This window comes from Adiantum capillus-veneris, chromosome 6 (assembly GCF_014529385.1).
Source record: "Adiantum capillus-veneris isolate H3 chromosome 6, ASM1452938v2, whole genome shotgun sequence".
Lineage (NCBI taxonomy): Eukaryota > Viridiplantae > Streptophyta > Polypodiopsida > Polypodiales > Pteridaceae > Adiantum > Adiantum capillus-veneris.
The window spans coordinates 120,521,314-120,541,967 of NC_140936.1; the positions used below are offsets into that span (position 1 = coordinate 120,521,314).

The 20,654-nt window shown below is 40.9% G+C and overlaps 1 protein-coding gene across 1 annotated transcript; it reads right to left on the reverse strand.

Annotated features, from left to right (window-relative positions):
* Nucleotides 1-3,922: 3,922 nt before the first annotated feature.
* Nucleotides 3,923-5,013, reverse strand: LOC147456177 (uncharacterized). Its single transcript, XM_086513818.1, has 4 exons — nt 4,950-5,013; nt 4,757-4,831; nt 4,055-4,176; nt 3,923-3,961 (listed from the first exon to the last, which is right to left on the reverse strand). Exons 1-4 carry the CDS (start codon nt 5,011-5,013, stop codon nt 3,923-3,925), a joined length of 300 nt encoding a protein of 99 aa, XP_086369944.1.
* Nucleotides 5,014-20,654: the final 15,641 nt, after the last annotated feature.

Sequence of the window (20,654 nt, forward strand, 5' to 3'; positions counted from 1 at the left end):
AGCATTGTGAATGTTTTTCCGATGCTTGCTCCACCCATGAGAAAGAGATGTATCTTTTATGAACGCCTTATGCGCTTTTTGAGCATGATGTCATCAAGGATGAATCGTTTTTGTGGGTTTAGTTTCTTTATTGATGTGTGGAAATCCTCATTGGCCATGCCAATTTGTTTGGAAAAATGCAAAGCGAATGGTTTCTTGGTCAGTTGCTTTGTTGGGGTGTTGATCATCACGTTCACATTGTTGGAATCGTCTGAGGGACTTGTGCTTTTTTTGTTATGTGAGGATGTAACGATTGTTGTGAATTTTTCTAGCGGAGTTGGTTCTATAACAAATGGTGATTCATTGTTTTTAATGATTTCAATGTTTGAATTGTAGACATCGATCCAAGACAAGCCTTCGGTTACCTGCTCATTTCCATGTCTTGACCATGGCAGGAAGAGAAGGCATTGTTCTCTATAGTGGTTTTCAAGGTCTTTGGCTTTGTTGTACCTAACGTAACGTATGATGTGTGTCTTTTGTAGCAGCATGCTAGGACGGGTTTTTGACTACGGAGGCAAATTGGGCTAAGAACATGGCGAGGAGTGATTGTGGTCTGGAGTCATATTTTTCAATGATGGAGGCAGAGAAGATTTTTATCGTGTCATGGTGTAATTTTTCCAAGGAATTTTTCCTTTTAAAGACCAAAGCATGCTCTTCAAGTGGATTACTATTTATGTACATGAATTCTCTAAAGGATCTATGCAATGGAAGTGCGAGGCATGTAACATTTAATGTTCTAAAAACTTATGTGTAGCGGAAATTAGCATGAACATAGTGGGCATTTCATTAGAATAGATTCCTAATGAGAATTACAAGAGTGCTTGGGTGGAGAGAGCAACAAAAAGCATAACACCTAGTTAGATAGCATCAACAATACTTTCAAAAGAGAGAGAAATTAAGCTATTGATAACAGTTGAGGACCAGATTTGCATGGATCCGGTCCCCCCTCCAAAAGGCTTTGTATTATGGTTTCTCCCATCAAGAGAGACATTGTACAATACAATTCTTTGTGTTCCTTCAAGACTAGCTAGTGCAATGAAGATGAAAGCTTCATGCACTAAGCAAAACACTTAGCAAACACATCTTTAATTATCCCTGTTCTCAGACCCAAGACCTCACGCACCTTCGAAGACGGTGAGAGCTAGCAGGGTATGAGAGTAGATTGAGAGGATGAAGGAGTATCTTACGAGAAAGATGTACATCTCCTCACATAATCAATCATATTAGCATAGCTTAGCTTATTAATTAGCTTGGTAGAGGATATGACATTCATTGAAGCTTGGCTCTTGGTTGGATTTGTATCCACATGCCAAGAGTGTGTTGATGTAGGCTTCTATCTCACAAGCTTGGAGTAGGTGATGAGCTCTCCATTAAAGCTTGGGAAGAGATATTCTTCTCTTTCTTCACACATGAGATTGTGTGAGTGTGTGTGTGATAATGCCTTGCAAAAATCAGCCCCCTCTCTCTCTTGGGCGAGCCCTCTTGCTAATTGCTCTTGCAGGCTCCCCATTGGACCTCCCCAAGTCAAGCCAATGGCTATTAAGCAACATAAGTGATAGCCTTCTGACATGTGTCCCCCTTTCCCCTTTTGTGAGAGTTTTAGGTAATTTAATAATTAAACTAAGATCTCATTGGACCCCTTTGCATCCTGGCCAATAGGAATCAGGCAATCCATTGGGCTCCTGAATGCTCATTGGACCCCTTGGGAGACTGTCCAATAGTCTTTTAGGAGACTTAATTCTCATTGGTTCTTTTATTAAGTGTTTTTAAATCAATTAAACTAGATTCTCTAGCCTAATTCTCATTGGTCCACCTCCAAGGCCATCCAATAGGAATTGGCCACACCTTGTGGGCATCTGGGCTAGGGAGCTGACATGTGTCCCTAATTCCATTTGTGTAAAGGGAGCCTGTGTGTATGTGTGTGTGTGTGTGTGTGTGTGTGTGTGTGTGTGTGTGTGTGTGTGTGTGTGTGTGTGTGTGTGTGTGTGTGTGTGTGTGTGTGACTTTCTCTCTCATCCCCTAGAAGAAGGGCTCACCCCCTCCCATGTAGGGATATGCAAAGACTTTTTAGTTACACACAAAGCATCCAATTTCCCCTAGGGTTGACGTTTGGACATAACCTTTGAATTTTGGAACCTTAGCATTTTGGAAGTCTTAATGGGCTGAACCTTAGGGTCTTTTTAGCCCATTGTTGCACATGGCTCTTTTGCAGATGGCCCCCCCTTTGGATCCTATTTTCCCTCCTCTGGATCCCTACTATGGCCGGTCTGCTAGCTTAACCAATATTCTAGCTTTTTCTCCCCTGGCACTTCCCCACATTAAATGATCAGTTTAATATGAGAAAATCATTTAGGAGAATTAGATATTGATTATTATGACATTACCTCTCTCTTGAAATCATAGTCGTCCTCGACTATGGTTTAGAGAAGATAAAGCATATTCATGAGTCCTTTTCTTAGCGGGTAGAGAATCCCTATGTTGCCCTATGACATCATTCCACAACGGATGACTAGTCCATTTGGCGCTTGAGAGCCTGAGGCTGCCGCAAGCATTTCTGCACATTAGTCCTATCAGTCTTCCATAGTAGAGTGACAAGCTCTACTTGGTGTTTGGGAGACATCGTCTCCGCAGAGTCTAACCGTGTGGCGAGCGAGATTTTTCGAGCGAAGGAAAATCCGAGCAAATGAATAAAGAAACCAAATGGGCTTTGATAAGAAAGATGAATGAAGATCCTACTTTAATAATAGTAGGATATTGGATCCCTAAGTAATCGTAGCAATATGTTTGTTCAAAATTTGACTCTAGATTCTTTTGCACAGTTCATACTTGATGTTGAGCAATGAAAAACCCAAGCTAGTAGCAAAGCTATTACAAACCATGCAATGATCCACAACTACATTCAACACCATAATTTTTATTTTAACTTTAAATTTTACAGAGCAATCTAATGCAAGTCAACAATGCTCATACATCTACAAAGTTTCTAAAATTGTACTAAGAGAGAATTGCCAAATCTTATACAAAAAAAAGAGAGATTTCTTTAGATTTGTAACATAACAAGTGGAATATTTAGTGGAATATAGAGAACAGCATGTTGTGCCTCTACACTCTAATGACAACAAGAAATGCTATGGTTCTATCTCGTGACTATGTAGAGTCACACTCGTCATCAATAAAGACATTGCGTCTCTGACACTTCTTGTGGGTGTCAAAATCATATCGTATATCAGCAGCCATGGTTTTTGCAATCCCCTCAGCATAAACTGGCAACACACTTCTATACAAAAAGAAAAAGATAAGTCTCACAATCCACATGCAAGCAATACAAAATCCACATCCTAAAAGCACAAGAAATCTTAAATTGTTGTTTGAATCATTATCCATAATTTTCAAATACTAAACAATGATACAAAAAAGTGACAAAATAGCATAAACGTATGATGGAAACATAAAATAGGTGGGGGAAATCAAGTGTAAGGTGGACTCTCACTAGTCATCAAAGGGGTTGACACGCGAAGGCATGTCACCCACATCATCAACATCAAGAGAGGTGGAGGCTCCCTCTCTGCTTCGCTTTTTACGACGAAATAATGGTTGCACATAATCTGAAATCAAAGTGTCATCAATGTCGACTGCTGCACATACCCGCCCTGTGCCTAAGCATGCTGCCAATACGGGCGTTGTACCACATCCCAACTCCAAACAAAGACCTCCAGGCCTACAAAGAAGCTCCACAAAACATGCAATAAAAGAGTGACTTCGTTGCAAGCCACCACGCCATGGCTCCTCTAATGATGATCTGGCGAAAGAAGACTCTGGAAGATGGTGCATCATGTAAGAATCCAAAGGCTGCATGCCAAGCCGATTGAATAGTGGATTGATCTCAATCCCTAGGCACCATAAGTAAGAGAGAACAATGACACTACACCACCACATAGACAATTAGAGGGAAATCACAATAATAATAACACACCAAAATGAGAAACAAACAAGTTAATATGTAGAAGAGCATTACCTCAATCCGACCACCAAAGCTATTACCGTAACCATAAGCTCCATGATGGAGGACCACAATGCGACGATGAATAGCCATCTCTGATGCACGACAAAATCTCTCAACCCAGCCAATGGTATCTCCTACAAGAGGTTTCAAAAGTCACAATAAAAAACACACAACAAAACTCGACAAGTATTGTATAAAATTATGAATGAAGCAAAAACGTGCCATAGACACCATGATCAACAACCACCCTGAGTCTGACAAACTCAAATATGCAAGCTGTATGCCTGCACGAACATGATCCTCGCTACAAACATCCCAAAGGGGTACAATAGGGGAGGCTAATGGGGAACCACCAAAGGGAAGATCCAAAAAAATAAAATCAGCAGCCCATGCAACTGTTCTCCCACCACGTATGCACAAGGTCCCATCGAGGCGTGCACATCCCATGTCCTCATGAACACGAATCCATGCCGGATGTCGAACACCGGCCCTAAAATCAGCAGCAATGGCTATGTAGTCCCCAGAAATGGCCATGCATCATGAGTCAGGCAATGAGGACAGAGAAGACAAGGGAGTACCAATGATGTAGACAAAAGAAATGGTTTTCTTTGCAACAATCTCCCCAAGAGGTACTGCGATACAAGAGGCAGTACAAAGTGACTTAACTCCAATAAATGAACGAAACAAACAATTGCATCACAAGTGAAAGCTCACCATGCTCTCCCTCCATGTTTGCATCCACCCTAGTCTCAACAATCACCTCCTTTCCCTTGCGAGAAGTATTTGTAGCTTGAAAAAAGCAAAGAAACACAATATTACCGGTATGTATAACAAATAACTTTAGGAAAAAGAGAATTTAAAGCTCTTAGAAAAATTATGTTTGAGGCTATTTTGAGTAACCATTTACCGGATATCACCTCGTCCACTCTAAGAGGGAGAGGCACATCGACTGATGTGCCACCAACTCTCATAGTATCGTGAAGCTCTCTCTCTCTCGCCAATACATGCCCAAAAGCCATGTCTATCCACCATGGACATGCCTCCATCTCCCAAGTAGTGAGCTTATGCATGGAAGGGAAGTACATGCATCCTTCCCCAGTAGATAGTTGTGCCCACTGCTTAGCTAAGAATGGAATCCCTGGTAGAAAGCCTTTTCCAACCAAGAATAATAGAAATCTAAAACAAAATAACAAAATAACATGACTACACACTTTGTAATTATGAAAAGCTTGAAATAAAAGTATGATGAGCTTGACCTGTAGGCTAGCCACTGAGATGCCATGCGTACCGTGTCCACTTTCTTCATGTCTCCAAAGGATAAAGATAGGGTCGTGCTTCAAACTTGAGCTCCTCAAAGTAAGAGGCAACAGAGCAATCATGAGGCAACAAAATACCACCAGCAATGTTGCTCAAGTCCTCCACAAACTTTGTGGCCCTATCAAAAATCCTTTGTAGAAGGCCCTCTCTACGAATCCAACTACATAACAAGGAAGTTGAGAAAAAACTAAAATAATCATAAAAACTAGCAACTCTACATCAATCAAAGATTCTTGAAAGTCAATAGAAACTTTACTCACATGCGATACACATGATCTCCTTTCTTTAAACCATAAGAGGATCTAGTAATCTTATCTGCCTCAAGCAAGGAAACCCATAACAATTTGCTCAGGACAGGAGCATCATGCATAGCAATCAAGTTCAGTTTCTCAAGCGTAGCCCAACTATCAGGACCCCATTTGAGTGCAAGAACTTAAACCATCCAATCCGGCCCAAGATTCGGATCAACAATATTTAGCAACTGCAATTTTTGAGGAACGAATAGAAAACCAAGTTTAAACGGCTATTACACTATGTGCAAAACACCCAAAAAAAAAAAAAAATCAACCACCTTCCCAACGCGCTCTCCATATTTGAGTGCTAAATCATTCAATATTTTCTCCTCCTCTTTTATTAGTTCTTCATTTGTCATTGTCTGCCTAGCTTGCTCTATTCTTTGGCTCAATTCCTTGGACATTTGAACCTTCAATACATACTTAAAAATAAATAAGTTGCAAAAAACAAGCACATACTCTTTGGCTCAATTACTTGGATATTTTATCCTTCAATACACAATTGAACATATGTAATTTTCTCAAAAAGCAAATATAAGATCGTTCCAAAAAAGCAAGCCAAAGACACTCACATCGTATAAGAGCTTTCCCAAGTATCGACGAGTAAGTGGATACCAAGGCTCCACACCCTTCGAGTATTTCTTACAGACTGCAGCAATCAACTTTTGATCTTTTTCTGGAAGCCTTGTTACATAGGCTTCATGATCTGCTGCAAAAATGTGGGAGCAATTGACAAGCTCATCCCTAAGATGCGTGACTATAAGGGCATGTGTATTCATGCTATTCCAAGGTCATATACAATATATACAAAGTCAGAAACACAACATAGAAATTTTCTACTAAAATATATAGAAAGTCATGAAGCTTACAAATTCATTCTTTGCAAGCTACTAAGCAGGGCTATCTCTTGCACTCGAGTAGGATCAATAACTGTACAAAGCACACTACAATGTTTCTCTCGATCAACGGAGAATCTCTCTTTAATAGCAGCCATCCAAGCGATCGTTCTATGATTACCCTCCCAAACATAGAACATTTTATTAGAGAGAACTTGAAGGTTTGGTCTTTTAGAAAGTCAATTTCAAACTCTTTATGTATATCAACCCATATTGGGTCCCATGAAGAAAGAAGGTCCTCTACAAAAAAGATAATCATAGGTAGAAAAGCACACTCAACTACTATTTATGAGAAAAACAAAAAACAATTTAGAAATAGAGAGTAGGAAAGACCAAAGCAGAGAAATGAAATATCTGTCACATAAGCTTCCTCCTTCTTGCAATTCCAAACTGAAACAATAAAAGCTCCTTTTTCTTGCATGTAGCCCTCCTTTGCAAAAGCAGCTTTCAATCCACTAACATCATCTCGTAAGCCTCTCACCCTTGCATAAGGGATCAATCGACATAAAGGAATTGGTGGACAGTCAAAACAACTGAACATGCGAGTACATTGAAGAATATCTTGTCCTCTATGCATGTAAAGTTTGTGCTCTTCCCTTGTCTCAGTCTCTACTACTACTTCATCTCTTACGACATAAGGCACTATTTGAAAACATGCCTCTTGTGGGGCAAGAGATTCATCAACTTCATTTATGGATCCAAGCCCCAAGTCCCAACTTTGCATCTCCTCCTCCTATGTCTCCAAACCATCTGTCATATCTGTGACAGAGACTGCACTGATTTGATCACTGCTCTCTAAGATACTGGAAGCTTGAGTTGAAGAAAGCCATCTCCCTCTGCAACCTCGTCCACGAATTGAAGGACTTGCAAAACAAAACCAAAAACAATTTAATTACTTCACAAAAATTCCCTCTAGGCGTCCATGCCGACGCGAATGCCTAGAGGCAATTCAAAAAATCAAAACTTTATCTTATGGATTGTAAGAGGGGAGCTAACAAATTTAAAAAAAGCATAATCAATCAAAAAACTTATCTCAAGAAATTCCCTCTAGACATCCATGTTGGCATGGATAGCTTGACTAAGCTTACTTAGCTTAATAAAACATGATTAAATTCCATGCAACAATGAATCACTACACCTAAATCAATGTCGCAAGAAACTACTTCTAGCCATCCACGCCGGCGTGGATGGCTTCAAGTAGTTTTAAGAGAAGCTATGCAGCTCTGAAGATTCTCAGAGAGAGCTTATAAACAGGTAGATTTTCACATTCAAAACTCCTAGCCATCCACGCCGGCGTGGATGGCTACAGGTAGTTTAGGCTTTGAATCAAAATGATAAGGAAGCTATACAAAAGTCCAGGTAGATCCATGGCAACTTAGCCCAACACAAGCACTTGGGTTTGAGTTTCCGCCATGATTCTCCAATACACTGGCGAGAAGGTCTCTCTCTCTCTCTCTCTCTCTCTCTCTCTCTCTCTCTCTCTCTCTCTCTCTCTCTCTCTCTCTCTCTCTCTCTCTCTCTCTCTCTCTCTCTCTTGTAGTGGGTACACTACCCCTCCAACATCTCTCTTGGGCATTACAGAGAGCGTTACAGTTACAACAGTTACAGAAAGGTTTGAAGAGTTACAGTTACAGAAAGTTACAGAAGGCTTCTCATTTTAATTAAAACATAAGCCTTACAAACATAACCTTAAAACATTGAAAAAAAAAACTACCTGTAGCCATCCACGCCGGCGTGGATAACTACAGGTAGTTTTCAAATCTACCTGGCAAGAGGTTTTCGGGCCGAGGTAGACTCCCTTCTCCTCATGGTCGAGTTAGAGTCCTTCTCCCTTCTCCGAGCTCCGAGCTTAATTCGAGTTGTGAAGGCGGCTTCTCTAAACCGGCTTGAGAGATTAACTAATTCGATTTTCAGCACGGAATTATCGCAGGGAAGAAAGCCTCCTATGGGCGCAAGGAAGGCCCTTGGTTGCGAGCAAGGTCGCAGCAGAGTTGCATAACGGCTTATTGGGAAGAGATGTGAGGCGAGGAAGGTGAAAGCAAAGAGGCGTGAAGGGCTGAAAAAACGCAGCAGTTGCAGGTTTCTGAGATAGCGCAGATACAGATGAGAGATAGCGCTAGATATTGGAGATAGACCTTTAACGCTTAGCACTATGAATAGCATTAAAAAAATACACTAGGGGCCTACATGGAGTTATTTCTCTCTCTCTCTCTCTCTCTCTCTCTCTCTCTCTCTCTCTCTCTCTCTCTCTCTCTCTCTCTCTCTCTCTCTCTCTCTCTCTCTCTCTCTCTCTCTCTCTCAAGAGGTAATAATTATATTGTATGGAGTTGCCCGCGTGTTGCCCGCTTATAGCTAATGATCATAGTTAATGATGGCGTGGAGTTGCTTGGGAATCAGTGCTCGAATTTTTTTTTTCAAAAACTTGGCAAACCTACATATGTGAAACAATGAAGGTAAACTGATAAAATTTGAAGGTGCAATCACCAAATTACACTAGTTTTTTCAAAATTTGAAAGGTTTTTTCACCTTCAAATATAAAATTTAAAGGTAAACTTCAAAATTTGTAGGTGGGATTATACTATATCTAGGTTTTTTTCGAGCTTGTTTAAGTATGAAACCATTACTCCGCTTTTAATTACTTAGCATGTAATTTGTCACAAATTACCATGCAAAAAGGGTAATTATAACTAAAAATAAAGAAGCAATTACTCGTACTGATAGACAATCAATCTTCTTATGAAAAGCTACAATCTTTTCTGCCTTTCAAGAAATTTGATCTCACGACAAGGGGTACTTTGGGAATTTTGAAAAACTTAAAGGGCATTTTAGGAATTTTTGACAAAATATTAGGGATTTTTGGGAATTTTTTAAATTTGAGTGTCTTAGAATTTAATACACCAAAAACACTCAGTCTTAACTTCGGCATGAGATATTGTGCATGGGGTATTTAATTGAGTAGGTGAAGTTTGGTTGTCATTAATAAGCTCGATTGACTGAAAATCGTAAAACTCAAAGAACTAAAAACAGGGTCGTTTTTTAGTGTTTTAAAAATTAAAAGCAGGTTCGTTTTTTTAGTGTTTTTAAAACTAAAATAGGTTCTTCCTTAGTGTTTTAACACTAAAAGCAGGCTCGTTTTTTGAGCACGTTATATTTCATGTTTTGACTATATTATATAGTGAATTATTATTTCTAATATATATTTTATAAAAACAATAATTGTTGTTCGTGGGAACACGAACGTGCAATATTCCTGGCGGCTTGTGGTTATGGATAGAATTTTAAGGATATCAAACTATTCTATGTACACCCGCTGTATCAATCAGAACCATGCCACTGCTCTTTGATATTCTTACCTTCTGCTAAACACACTATTAACCCATGGGGAGATGCATTACAGTTTAGGTCCAGGGCGTGGACAGAAGCTAGTGCTTATGTTTGATACCAGAATTTATCATTTGACAGTTTCTTCTTTGCAAGAACATTTTGAACTTCGTGATGCTAATTTCTCTCTTTGTCCACTAACATTATCTGGCTCGCAAGGCAAGGTAGAAGCTACTATATCATTAGATGGTGAGCAAACTTTTATGCTTGATCATGAACAACATCAGTTCTACAAGGTGGATATGAGAAGTGAGGATCAGATTGATGTTGGCATTGGCAGAGTTTCTCAAGACACGAAATACAAGAAAGTACCTCTCTCTGAGATCAATGCGAGTGTTATTGACATGATTAAGTGCATGCCATTGCAAAGCAATTTATATATTGCCCTTCATCAAGCCAAGAAAGTGGTCTGTATTGATGAGCTACCAGCTCATTATGATGGGTATATTGCTTTTGAATTACCATCATCTGGTAATTCTTCAGGTATGAGTGGTATGGAGCAAAGACATGATAGTCACATGTGGACAGAGTATGTCACTTGTAGCAGTGATAGTTTTAATGGCATTGTCAGATTTAGTAAATGCTCTAGGCATTTGCGTTGCATCAACATTGATTGTCCATTTTATTTGCGCTCAAATATGTTCAATGAGTCTCAATGGCGAGGTCGACTTGTTAAATCCAGTCCTAAAGGATTGATCTCTTCTCAATATGGCACACTAGTATGCACTCATTGTGGAAAAATTCCTGAATGTGTATCTACATGTCCTGCAGTAATTTACTATTGTTTGCCTAGAGATAAGCATAATTGTACTAGGTGTGCTTTGCATCTTGGAGAACATAATCATCCATGTGCAGAAGGGAGTAGTCGGATGGTCGAAAGTCACATAGATGAAATTTTGCTTGAGCGAGCAAGTCGGGACCCTTTGGTGACTGCGAAACAATTGGAGCGGGCCACCACTAATGATCTTATCATGGAAAAGCTTATTGGAGCAGGTTCAACTGCAAGTGCTATGATTGAAGATTTGGAATTTGCTGAATTCCTTGACAGTATGACTCCCCTGTCAAATAAAAGGAGGGTCGAACGAAGTTTGGAGTCTGCAAAGAGATCAAAGAATATCACTTCAAAAGGTCTTGAGGCAGTGCTTGACTTGAAAAGCAAGTGCAGATATCCTTTTACCAAAGTATCCTTTTCCCAGGCCAATTGGGTGATAAAGTACAACCTCATGTATTTAAAATGTCAATTAAGGGACCGGGCAGTGGAGTTGATTTGGTGAATTGCATGCGTCCTGGAGGGAATTTGGAGCAAATGTGGGTGCACTTTGATCATGTTCACCGTGTTCAAGGATGGCCGACTATGTCAGCGCATGTCTACGACCCTTACGTGCGAGAGCTGCTCACCATTGCAACTGCTGAGTTTAGCGTGGAAAATAAATATGCTCAGATTGAATTTTGGAAGATGCTGAACAATGTGGTTAAGCAACAGGGTTTTGATAAGCCAGAGTTTAGGGGATTTAAGGCAGATGAAACCAATGCCAATTGGATTGCTGTGCGTATTGTTTATTTTGGGGGAGCAAAGAAGTCTACTCCAGACAAAGAGAGATCATGTTTGTTTCATTGGGAGCAAATTATGGTTCGACATACTGTCAAGTGCATCCGTCCAGCTATTCAAGAGGAGCACAAGATTTTGTGTCGCACGTGGAGAACTGCACCTACAGAGAATGCGGCTGAGCATTGTAAGGGAGACCTTAGAAGATTTTGAAAAACAGGAATGGCCATTGAAGGGGAGATTTCTTCATTGGAGACATGGTTGGCTTGGTGGGATGTACGAGTGCCTCATTGGGGGGAAATATTTGTATCACAAGATGCTGCAGGTATCTTTGTTCCTAACACAAACTTGTCTGAGTCAAAACATGCTAGTATGCGTGCCTCGGTTGGTTACAAGGATCACATAAGTTTGTATGAGGCAGCATGTGCAGATATGGCTTTAGCTCTGCTTCAAAGTGTGAAATATAATGCCTATTTGAAAGGTGTTGGGAGCTCCACCGGTCCCGGCATTAAAGATTTGGCAGATCGCTTCATGAATCGACCTTCATCTGCTTCTGCGGTAGCTGGAAAGAAACTAGTTGACCTCACACATTCATCAATGCATGAAATGGGTTTCAATAGTCCAGAAATGAATAGAAATATACTCCAAGAGAAGAGTATTAGAAAAAAGAGGCCAATTTTTGCTGATGCAAATATTGTCTTGGAGGAGGATAGCCATAGGTCAGAGTATGTTACAATGACAACTTCAATTGGTGGGCTTCAACACAAAAAAAAGCTTCAAAGGATGTCCCATATCCCGAAGTAAATGTAGCAAATTCAGTTTGGGCAATAAGGAGAACAGAACCTGGGCGAAAGATGACTTGTTTTGGTGTAGTGTCAAAAGATGGAGATCGATGTGGGCGGTCCATTAATGCATGTTCAACGGATGCCAAAATAGGGGTGCCAGCTCCTTGTTTTTGAAGTCGCAGGAAATATCCTCCATCTGGTTCAGAATTGGGAGGCCTTGTGGAAGGGTTCATTTGGTTTTGTAATTCCAATAACATGCACACCTGGAAGGTTCACAGCATAGTCGAAGGGCCACCAGGTCCAGCTCCCAGTGTTTAGGTGGTCGCAAAGGGCACAAATTTGCAACCTCAAGAGGTAACGCAACTGCAAGCCAACGGTTTTGTTTTGCAAGCAGGAGTTACATCAACATCAAGAATTCATGAAACAGTTCCATTGAACCGAAGAGTTGCTAGCAGCATCCGTCCCAAATTTAGAGATGGAAAGATTGTGAAATGGAGATCACGATTAACAAAGGAGTTTCATGGCAAGATTGAAGTGGGTAGAACCATGGCAGCAGAGTTGGTGCGAGAGGTCATTGTGGTTTGCAATGAAACACATGTTTTCTATGTTAATACTGTGGGGTCAAGTGCAAAGGGAGTGACGTACTCTGTGACAATGTCAAATTTTCCTAGATGTACTTGCGAGGATTTTCAAAACTGGGAAAGCAAGCGCCTTGTGTATATGCCACGTAAGCACATTTACTTCATATTTCTGCAAGTACTTGGCCTTGACCCTCATGCTCATGAGTTCATGCATCAGGCAGATTTAACGAAATTGGAGTTAGTCCAAGCACTTGGAGGGTCACGGGTGCTGATGCAGACTTAAAGGCTTGTGGACCTTGCTGTGGTTTTGTAACAGTAGTTTTTTCGGTGATATGTGCTTATGGCTATTAACTTTTGTCCCAAATATTCCAGTGCGGCAGTATTTTTTTTGTTGCACACTCCATTCTGATATGTAGATGCAATACACCTTTTTGGTTGATTTCAATGTTGATGGAAGGTTTTTGGCATGTGTTATAGATAGAACAATTTAAAATTATTTTTATAGGTTAAGAAACTGGGTAGGGAGTATCTCTAACCAACAAAAATCCAAGATATTGTGGTGTGTTGTCTACTCTGCCTTCACGACCAAACCAAGTGGGCCTCTCTCTCATCCGGCACCTCCTTATATTACTATCAAGCAGTTACAACCATAACATGTCTGCCCACGCGTAATTTTGTATTACAAGGATATCAAAAAAAATTTATGGTTAGCGTAATTTTGTATTACAACTAATATATTGCACAAGGATATCAAAAAATTTGTATTGCAAAGATATCAAAGAAAAGTTTATGGTTTGCGTAATTTTGCATTGCAACTAATATATTGCACAAGGATATCAAAAAACATTGTTAGTTTTGCTCGGTTTATGGTTTGCTCGCTTTTATTGGCTCGGATTTTAGGATTCCTCGTCTCCGCAAACTTGATCTAAGCATGCATACTACTTCATTTTTGTGCACAATAAAGAAAAAGAGAGTCTTATAAGACAAAAAAAACTTTGTTCATTTTTAACATTTTGTACATTTGCTTACTCTTGGGAAGCATTGTAAGCATTGACAAGGTTTAGGTTATCCTTTAATCGTATGCCTTGCATCCATCTAGCATCTTCAAAAGGATAATTCTTAAACTTAATAAGATATCATCGGATAGTCTTACCGCCTCTTAATACCTTGTCTTCATGTCAGAGAATGGACTCGGGTTGCAGCACCTCCTCTTGGTCCTCGATCTCCAGTGGATCTTCAATAGTTGGTTCTTGAGGTGGATCTCCTTTGTAAGGCTTTAATAGGCTCACATGGAAAGCATTGTGTATGAGCCAATGATTGGGCAGCTTGAGTTGATATGCCATCTCATTGATTGGCCTAAGAATCTGGAAGGGACCATAGTACCTTTTTGCTAGTTTAGCATAGTACTTTTGGTGGCCCGTAGGATTCTTGCCCGTCGTGTCCTTAATCGAGCCTTGTGAAACTTTGACAAGACCCAATCGTTTTCTTTAAAGGCTTGGGCTCTTTTGTGCTTGTCAGCAGTAGCCTTTTGCCTTTGCTGTGAGATAGAGATAGTATCCTTAATCTTTTGAAAAGATTCTTGTAGGTCTCGGCTATACTCATCTGCAGCGAAGATCTTCCCATGTACCTTAAGTAGCAAGGGACTTTTTGATCTTCCCTCAATTATCTCGAAAGGTGCTTTTCCCGTGGAAGTATGTACAGTGTTATTGTAATTGGGATCTTTGATCTACTTCCGTTACATAGGCTTTTAGTAGATCGAGAATTGTTAGGTTAGCTATTTCACTTTGGCCATCCGTTTGTGGATCATAGGCCGAAGAGAAGTTTAGCCTTGTTCCTAAATTCTCAAAGAGACCCTTCCAGAAATTACTGGTCATTCTAGGATCTCTATCCGACACTATAGACATTGGCAAGCCATGGTACTTGAAAATTTGTGAAATGAAGAGGGTTGCCATTCGATGGGCTTTGATAGTCTTTTTGATAGGTATAAAATGAGCTTGTTTACTGAACCTATCTACTATCGTCCATATTCTCGTATTCCCATGGATAGACTTAGGCAATCCAAAGATAAAATCCATGGATATGCTCTCCCATGGTGAATTAGGGATTGGCAAGGGTTGAAGCAATCCAAGTTGCTTCCCTCTATCAAATTTTGTCTTTTAGCACACTACACATTTAGAAACATACTCTTGTATGTTCACTTTCATGGTAGGCCAATAGAAATATGTTTCAATTCCCTTTAAGGTAGACTGAATCCCTCTATGCCCCGCATAAGTTGGAGCATGAGATTCATACATTACTTTCTCACGTAGTGAGTTAGTAACGCATAGTCTATTGCCATAGAGAAGATAACCATCTTGTAAAGTAAATGGTTCTTCTTTCTTCCCTAAGGCAAGGGCTGAAATCACATCTCTAAAATCGGGATCAATAGCATACTCATCTATCATTGAAGATAGATCATTGTGAGTTGCTATGGAAACCGCATTCACTCTCGGCCGTCTTGAGAGTGCATCAACTACTTGATTATGCTTGCCAGCAATGTGAGCAATATGAAAATGAAATTGCGAAAGGAAATTTGCCCACCTCATTTGTTTGTCGAAGAGCTTGGTCTGCATCATGAAGTACTTAAGACTTTGGTGATCCGTTCGCAGAATGAAAGGAGTCCCCAATAAATAGTGCTTCCATGAGTCTAAGGCATGTAGCACTGTAAGGAGTTCCTTTTTATATATGCCTAGAGCTTGCTCAACAGGGTCGAGCCTTCGACTCTCATAGCCTATGGCGTGCCCTTCTTGGAGCAAAAAAGCTCCAAGGCAATCACCACAAGCATCACATTGAACCTTAAATGGTTTTGAGAGATCCGGTAGTGTAAGCACAGGTTGAGAGATAAGCTTTTCGAAAGCATTGTTCTCCTTAGCACACCATGTATACCTAACGCTTTTCTTTGTTAGGTCATGTAATGGTCCCGCAATTTGTGAGAACTTTTCTATGAAGCGTCTATAGTATGCACACATACCTATAAAGCTTCTTAGTTCATGAAGATTCCTTGGTTTAGGCCATCCTTTTATTACCTCTAACTTTGATGGATCCATTTGGATGCCATCTTGAGAGATAATGTGACCTAAATATTGAATCTCTTGCAAAAAAAATTCACTTTTCTTTCGATTAACATAAAGTTTATTCTCTCTCAAAACTTGAAATATTACCTGGAGGTGTTGCTTGTGTTCGTCTAATGAATTAGAGTAGATGATAATATCATCAAAGAACACTCCAGTGAAGGTTCAATGAGGCCTGAACAGCTTCTCCATCAAGCGGTTGAATGTGGCTGGTGCATTGGTCAAGCCAAAAGGCATGACAATGTATTCGTAAAGACCAAATGTGGTGCGAAATGCGGTCTTTACAATGTCTTGATCAACTATCCTTATTTGATGATAGCCACTTTTTAGGTCAATCCTACTGAAGTAGGTCGATCCTTGTAGCTTATCAAATAGGTCTTCTACCCGTGGAACGGGAAACCTATTCTTGATAGTGATCCTATTTAGTGTTCTATAGTCGACACACATACGATATGTGTTGTCTTTCTTTTGCACTAATAGCACAGGTGAGCAAAATGGAGATGAGCTAGGCCTAACCATGCCCTTCTCAACTAACTTATGCACTTGCCGCATAGTCTCCTCTTGTTGAGCTTGAGAAACTCTATATGGAGGTCTGTTAGGCGGTGAACTTCCTAGAAGAAGTTCAATTGCATGGTCATCATTACCTCGTTTAGGAGGTAGCTCACAAGGGATGTCGTCAATAAAAACATCTTGAAACCCCGTGAGAAAATTGGATAACTCTAATTCCTTTTGGTTGCTTTTATTTTCTTTTGCTAAAGCATTAGGTTCATTTTGAGAATCTTTAACAAAAATCATGTACACGGAAATAGAGCTCTTTATTGACTTGTTGAAAGCTGGTGTATGTACAATGGGGATAGTGTTACCCATTTCCTTAGCATCTATATACATGTCTTTTTCCCTAAACTTAAAGGAGATTTTCCTTTCAGGAAATTTAACATCGGTAGCCAGGCGGTCAAACCATGGTGCCCCTAGGATTACATCCTCATGCTTGAGAGGAGAGATAACGAAGTCCTCTTTGTCCACATAGCCTTGGACATGAAGCCTCAATTTCCCGATTAAGGGTGTGACTGAAGCTTCTTGCCCCTTGAAGGCACTGTCTGTGGGTAGGACATCTCCCATCTCGTAGGATTGTATGCCTAGCCTGGTGGCCAACTCTATAGATATAAAATTGTGAGTAGAACCAACGTCAAAGAGAATAAAAGCATCATGTTCTCTTACCTTTCCCCAAGCATGGCATAGAGATCCTTTGTGATGAGTTTGGTGAGTCTCCTCCTCTTGGATTTCAACCAAGGAAGCTCTAGGAGGATCTTGGCGGTTGTTCTTTTGGGGACAAGCGTGGTACGCATGCCCTTGTTCGCCGCACTTGAAACACCGGTTATCCTTGCGATAACGCTCAAGCTCTTCAGGAGAGAGTTTGTTCTTACCTTTGTAAACTCCCTTCTCTTTAGCTTTGTTGGAGGGTCCCTTAGGAGACTTTTGGACATTGTCCTTCCCCTTAGGCTCATTGGAACCCTTGTTTTCCAGGGGCCTATTATTTCTTTTAGCCCCCGTTTGGAAATTGATTCGAGAGGCCACCATAGTATGGTGTATTACCACCGATATGGTACTTGCCTTTGGGAGTTGACATACTCCGCCATTTCTTCGGTTAAGCCCGCACAAAATTGCTGCTTTTGCTCTCCAAAATCCAACTTTTAAAAGACAGTGGCTTTGAGTTGTAGGTCCCAAAACTTGTCTACATATTTGTGGATGGATTCATTGGGAGAGAGCTTTAAGCTTCTCCATTCGGTGAGTACTTTGTCTTTGGCATCGGTGGCCAAAAACTGCTTCATAATGGAAGCTCTTAAAGCTTTCCATGTTTGTGGAGCTTCACCGTTGGCTCGTAGGCTAGACCACCATTGCCTGGCGGACTTTTGAAAGTGCATAGCTACATGGCGTAGCTTAGAGGACTCCGTGAAGCCCTCATCTCCAAACGTGGCATCAAATTGCTGGATAAAGGCCAATCCTTTGTCCGTAGCACCAAAGGTACCATCATAGGTCCTCCCTCTTTGCATTTCTTCAACTTGGACGACCTCTTCCATGCGGAATAGGATTTCCTATGGCCTCTTCTTTTTTATGGTTCAAAGGTTGCACCATCACTTTCTTCAGAAGGTGAAGAATTTGAAGAAGGTGGAGAAGAGGGTGACCTCTTTCTCGCCTTTTTCTTGTCTAGATCTTCGTACCATCACATTCATAAGAGGAAGAGGATGAAGAAGATGGAGAAGAGGGTGTCCTCTTTCTCACCTTTTTCTTTTCTTGCTTTTTATCATCCCTCTTTGAATTATGATGTGGAGAAGAGTGTGATGGTCTTCTCCGCTTTGGTGGTGATGGAGAGCGTTTAGCCCACCGTCTTCGTGGAGCCATCTCCGTCGAGGTGGCAGGAGACTCACTTCTTTCTCGTTCCTTCGATGGAGGCTCTTGAGTTCTCCTTTGGGAAGGAGATACATCATCAAGAAGTAAATTCTTGAGCCCTTCGTAGGGATTCTCTTCTTCTTCCCGAATCGGAGAGAGACCTCTTTTGGTAGTCTCACAAGGAGGCTTCCTAGGTGTTCTCTCATCATAGTGATGAGCTTGGAGAATCCCGTGAGCACGGAGCTGCCGTTGCACTTCGCTTTGGAGAGATGGATTGCCCATGGCTTTGCCCATGGCTTGTTGAAGCCTAGAAACAAGATAGTTAACAAGCATTGAAGCATCATTAGTAGCTTTCTCATGAGCAAAATCAAAGCTATCAACATTAATTTCACTCTCTTTACTATTGTCAGCCATTCTAATAACTTTTAGGTGTAAACTTTTTAGGTGTACTTTGGCACTTCAAGCCCTAGTTGCTACTCCTCTTTACCCCTTTAGAAAAAGCACTCAAGCTACTGTACCCGCGGCTCGAATACCATTAATTGCAAGGAATAGAAGAGAGGGTATTTCGATAGCAAAACAGCACCGGCTCTGTCAAGCTTCTAATAGCTCAATAGTGGTTAAGCCATAGGCAAGCCCTGTAGGACTCCACTATTAAGACCATAGCTCTCGACGGTGATGCCCCGTTAACTGCACAAAGGCAGGCGCACTGCAAGGCTGAAAATTCCCTATTCTACTTACTCATAGGCAATTAATAATACCAACCATTTATAGCTAGCTTGAGGACCTCCCTTCTTGAGCAAGAAAAGAGAAACCTTGTGCTCTGATACCAATGTAACATTTAATGGTCTAAAAACTTATGTGTAGCGGAAATTAGCATGAACATAGTGGGCATTTCATTAGAATAGATTCCTAATGAGAATTACAAGAGTGCTTGGGTGGAGAGAGCAACAAGAGGTATAACACCTAGTTAGATAGTATCAACAATACTTTCAAAAGAGAGAGAAATTAAGCTATTGACAACAGTTGAGGACCGGATTTGCATGGAGCCGGTCCCCCCTCCAAAAGTCTTTGTATTATGGTTTCTCCCATCAAGAGAGACATTGTACAATACAATTCTTTGTGTTCCTTCAAGACTAGCTAGTCCAATGAAGATGAAAGCTTCATGCACTAAGCAAAACACTTAGCAAACACAACTTTAATTATCCCCGTTCTCAGACCCAAGACCTCACACACCTTCGAAGATGGTGAGAGCTAGCAGGGTTTGAGAGTAGATTTAGAGGAAGAAGGAGTATCTTACGAGAAAGATGTACATCTCCTCACATAATCACTCATATTAGCATAGCTTAGCTTAGTAATTAGCTTGGTAGAGGATATGAGCATGCATTGAAGCTTGGCTCTTGGTTGCATTTGCATCCACGTGCCAAGAGTGTGTTGATGTAGGCTTCTATCTCACAAGCTTGGAGTAGGTGATGAGCTCTCCATTAAAGCTTGGGAAGAGATAGTCTTCTCTTTCTTCACACATGAGATTGTGTGAGTGTGTGTGTGATAATGCCTTGCAAAAATCAGCCCCCTCTCTCTCTTGGGCGAGCCCTCTTGCTAATTGCTCTTGCAGGCTCCCCATTGGACCTCCCCAAGTCAAGCCAATGGCTATTAAGCAGCATAAGTGATAGACTTCTGACATGTGTCCCCCTTTCCCATTTTGTGAGAGCTCTCATTGGACCCCTTTGTCTCCTGGCCAACAGGAATCAGGCAAGCCATTGGGCTCCTGAATGCTCATTGGACCCCTTGGGAGACTGTCCAATAGTCTTTTAGGAGACTTAATTCTCATTGGTTCTTTTATTAAGTGTTTTTAAATCAATTAAACTAGATTCTCTAGCCTAATTCTCATTGGTCCACCTCCAAGGCCATCCAATAGGAATTGGGCACACCTTGTGGGCATCTGGGCTAGGGAGCTGACATGTGTCCCTAATTCCCTTTGTGTAAAGGGAGCCTCTGTGTGTGTGTGGGCGTGTGTGTGTGTGTGTGTGTGTGTGTGTGTGTGTGTGTGTGTGTGTGTGTGTGTGTGTGTGTGTGTGTGTGTGTGTGTGTGTGTGTGTGTGTGTGTGTTTGTGTGTGTGTGTGTGACTTTCTCTCTCATCCCCTAGAAGAAGGGCTCGCCCCCTCCCATGTAGAGATATGCAAAGACTTTTTAGTTACACACAAAGCATCCAATTTCCCCTAGGGTTGACCTTTGGACACAACCTTTGAATTTTGGAACCTTACATTTTGGAAGTCTTAATGGGCTGAACCTTAGGGTCTTTTTAGCCCATTGTTGC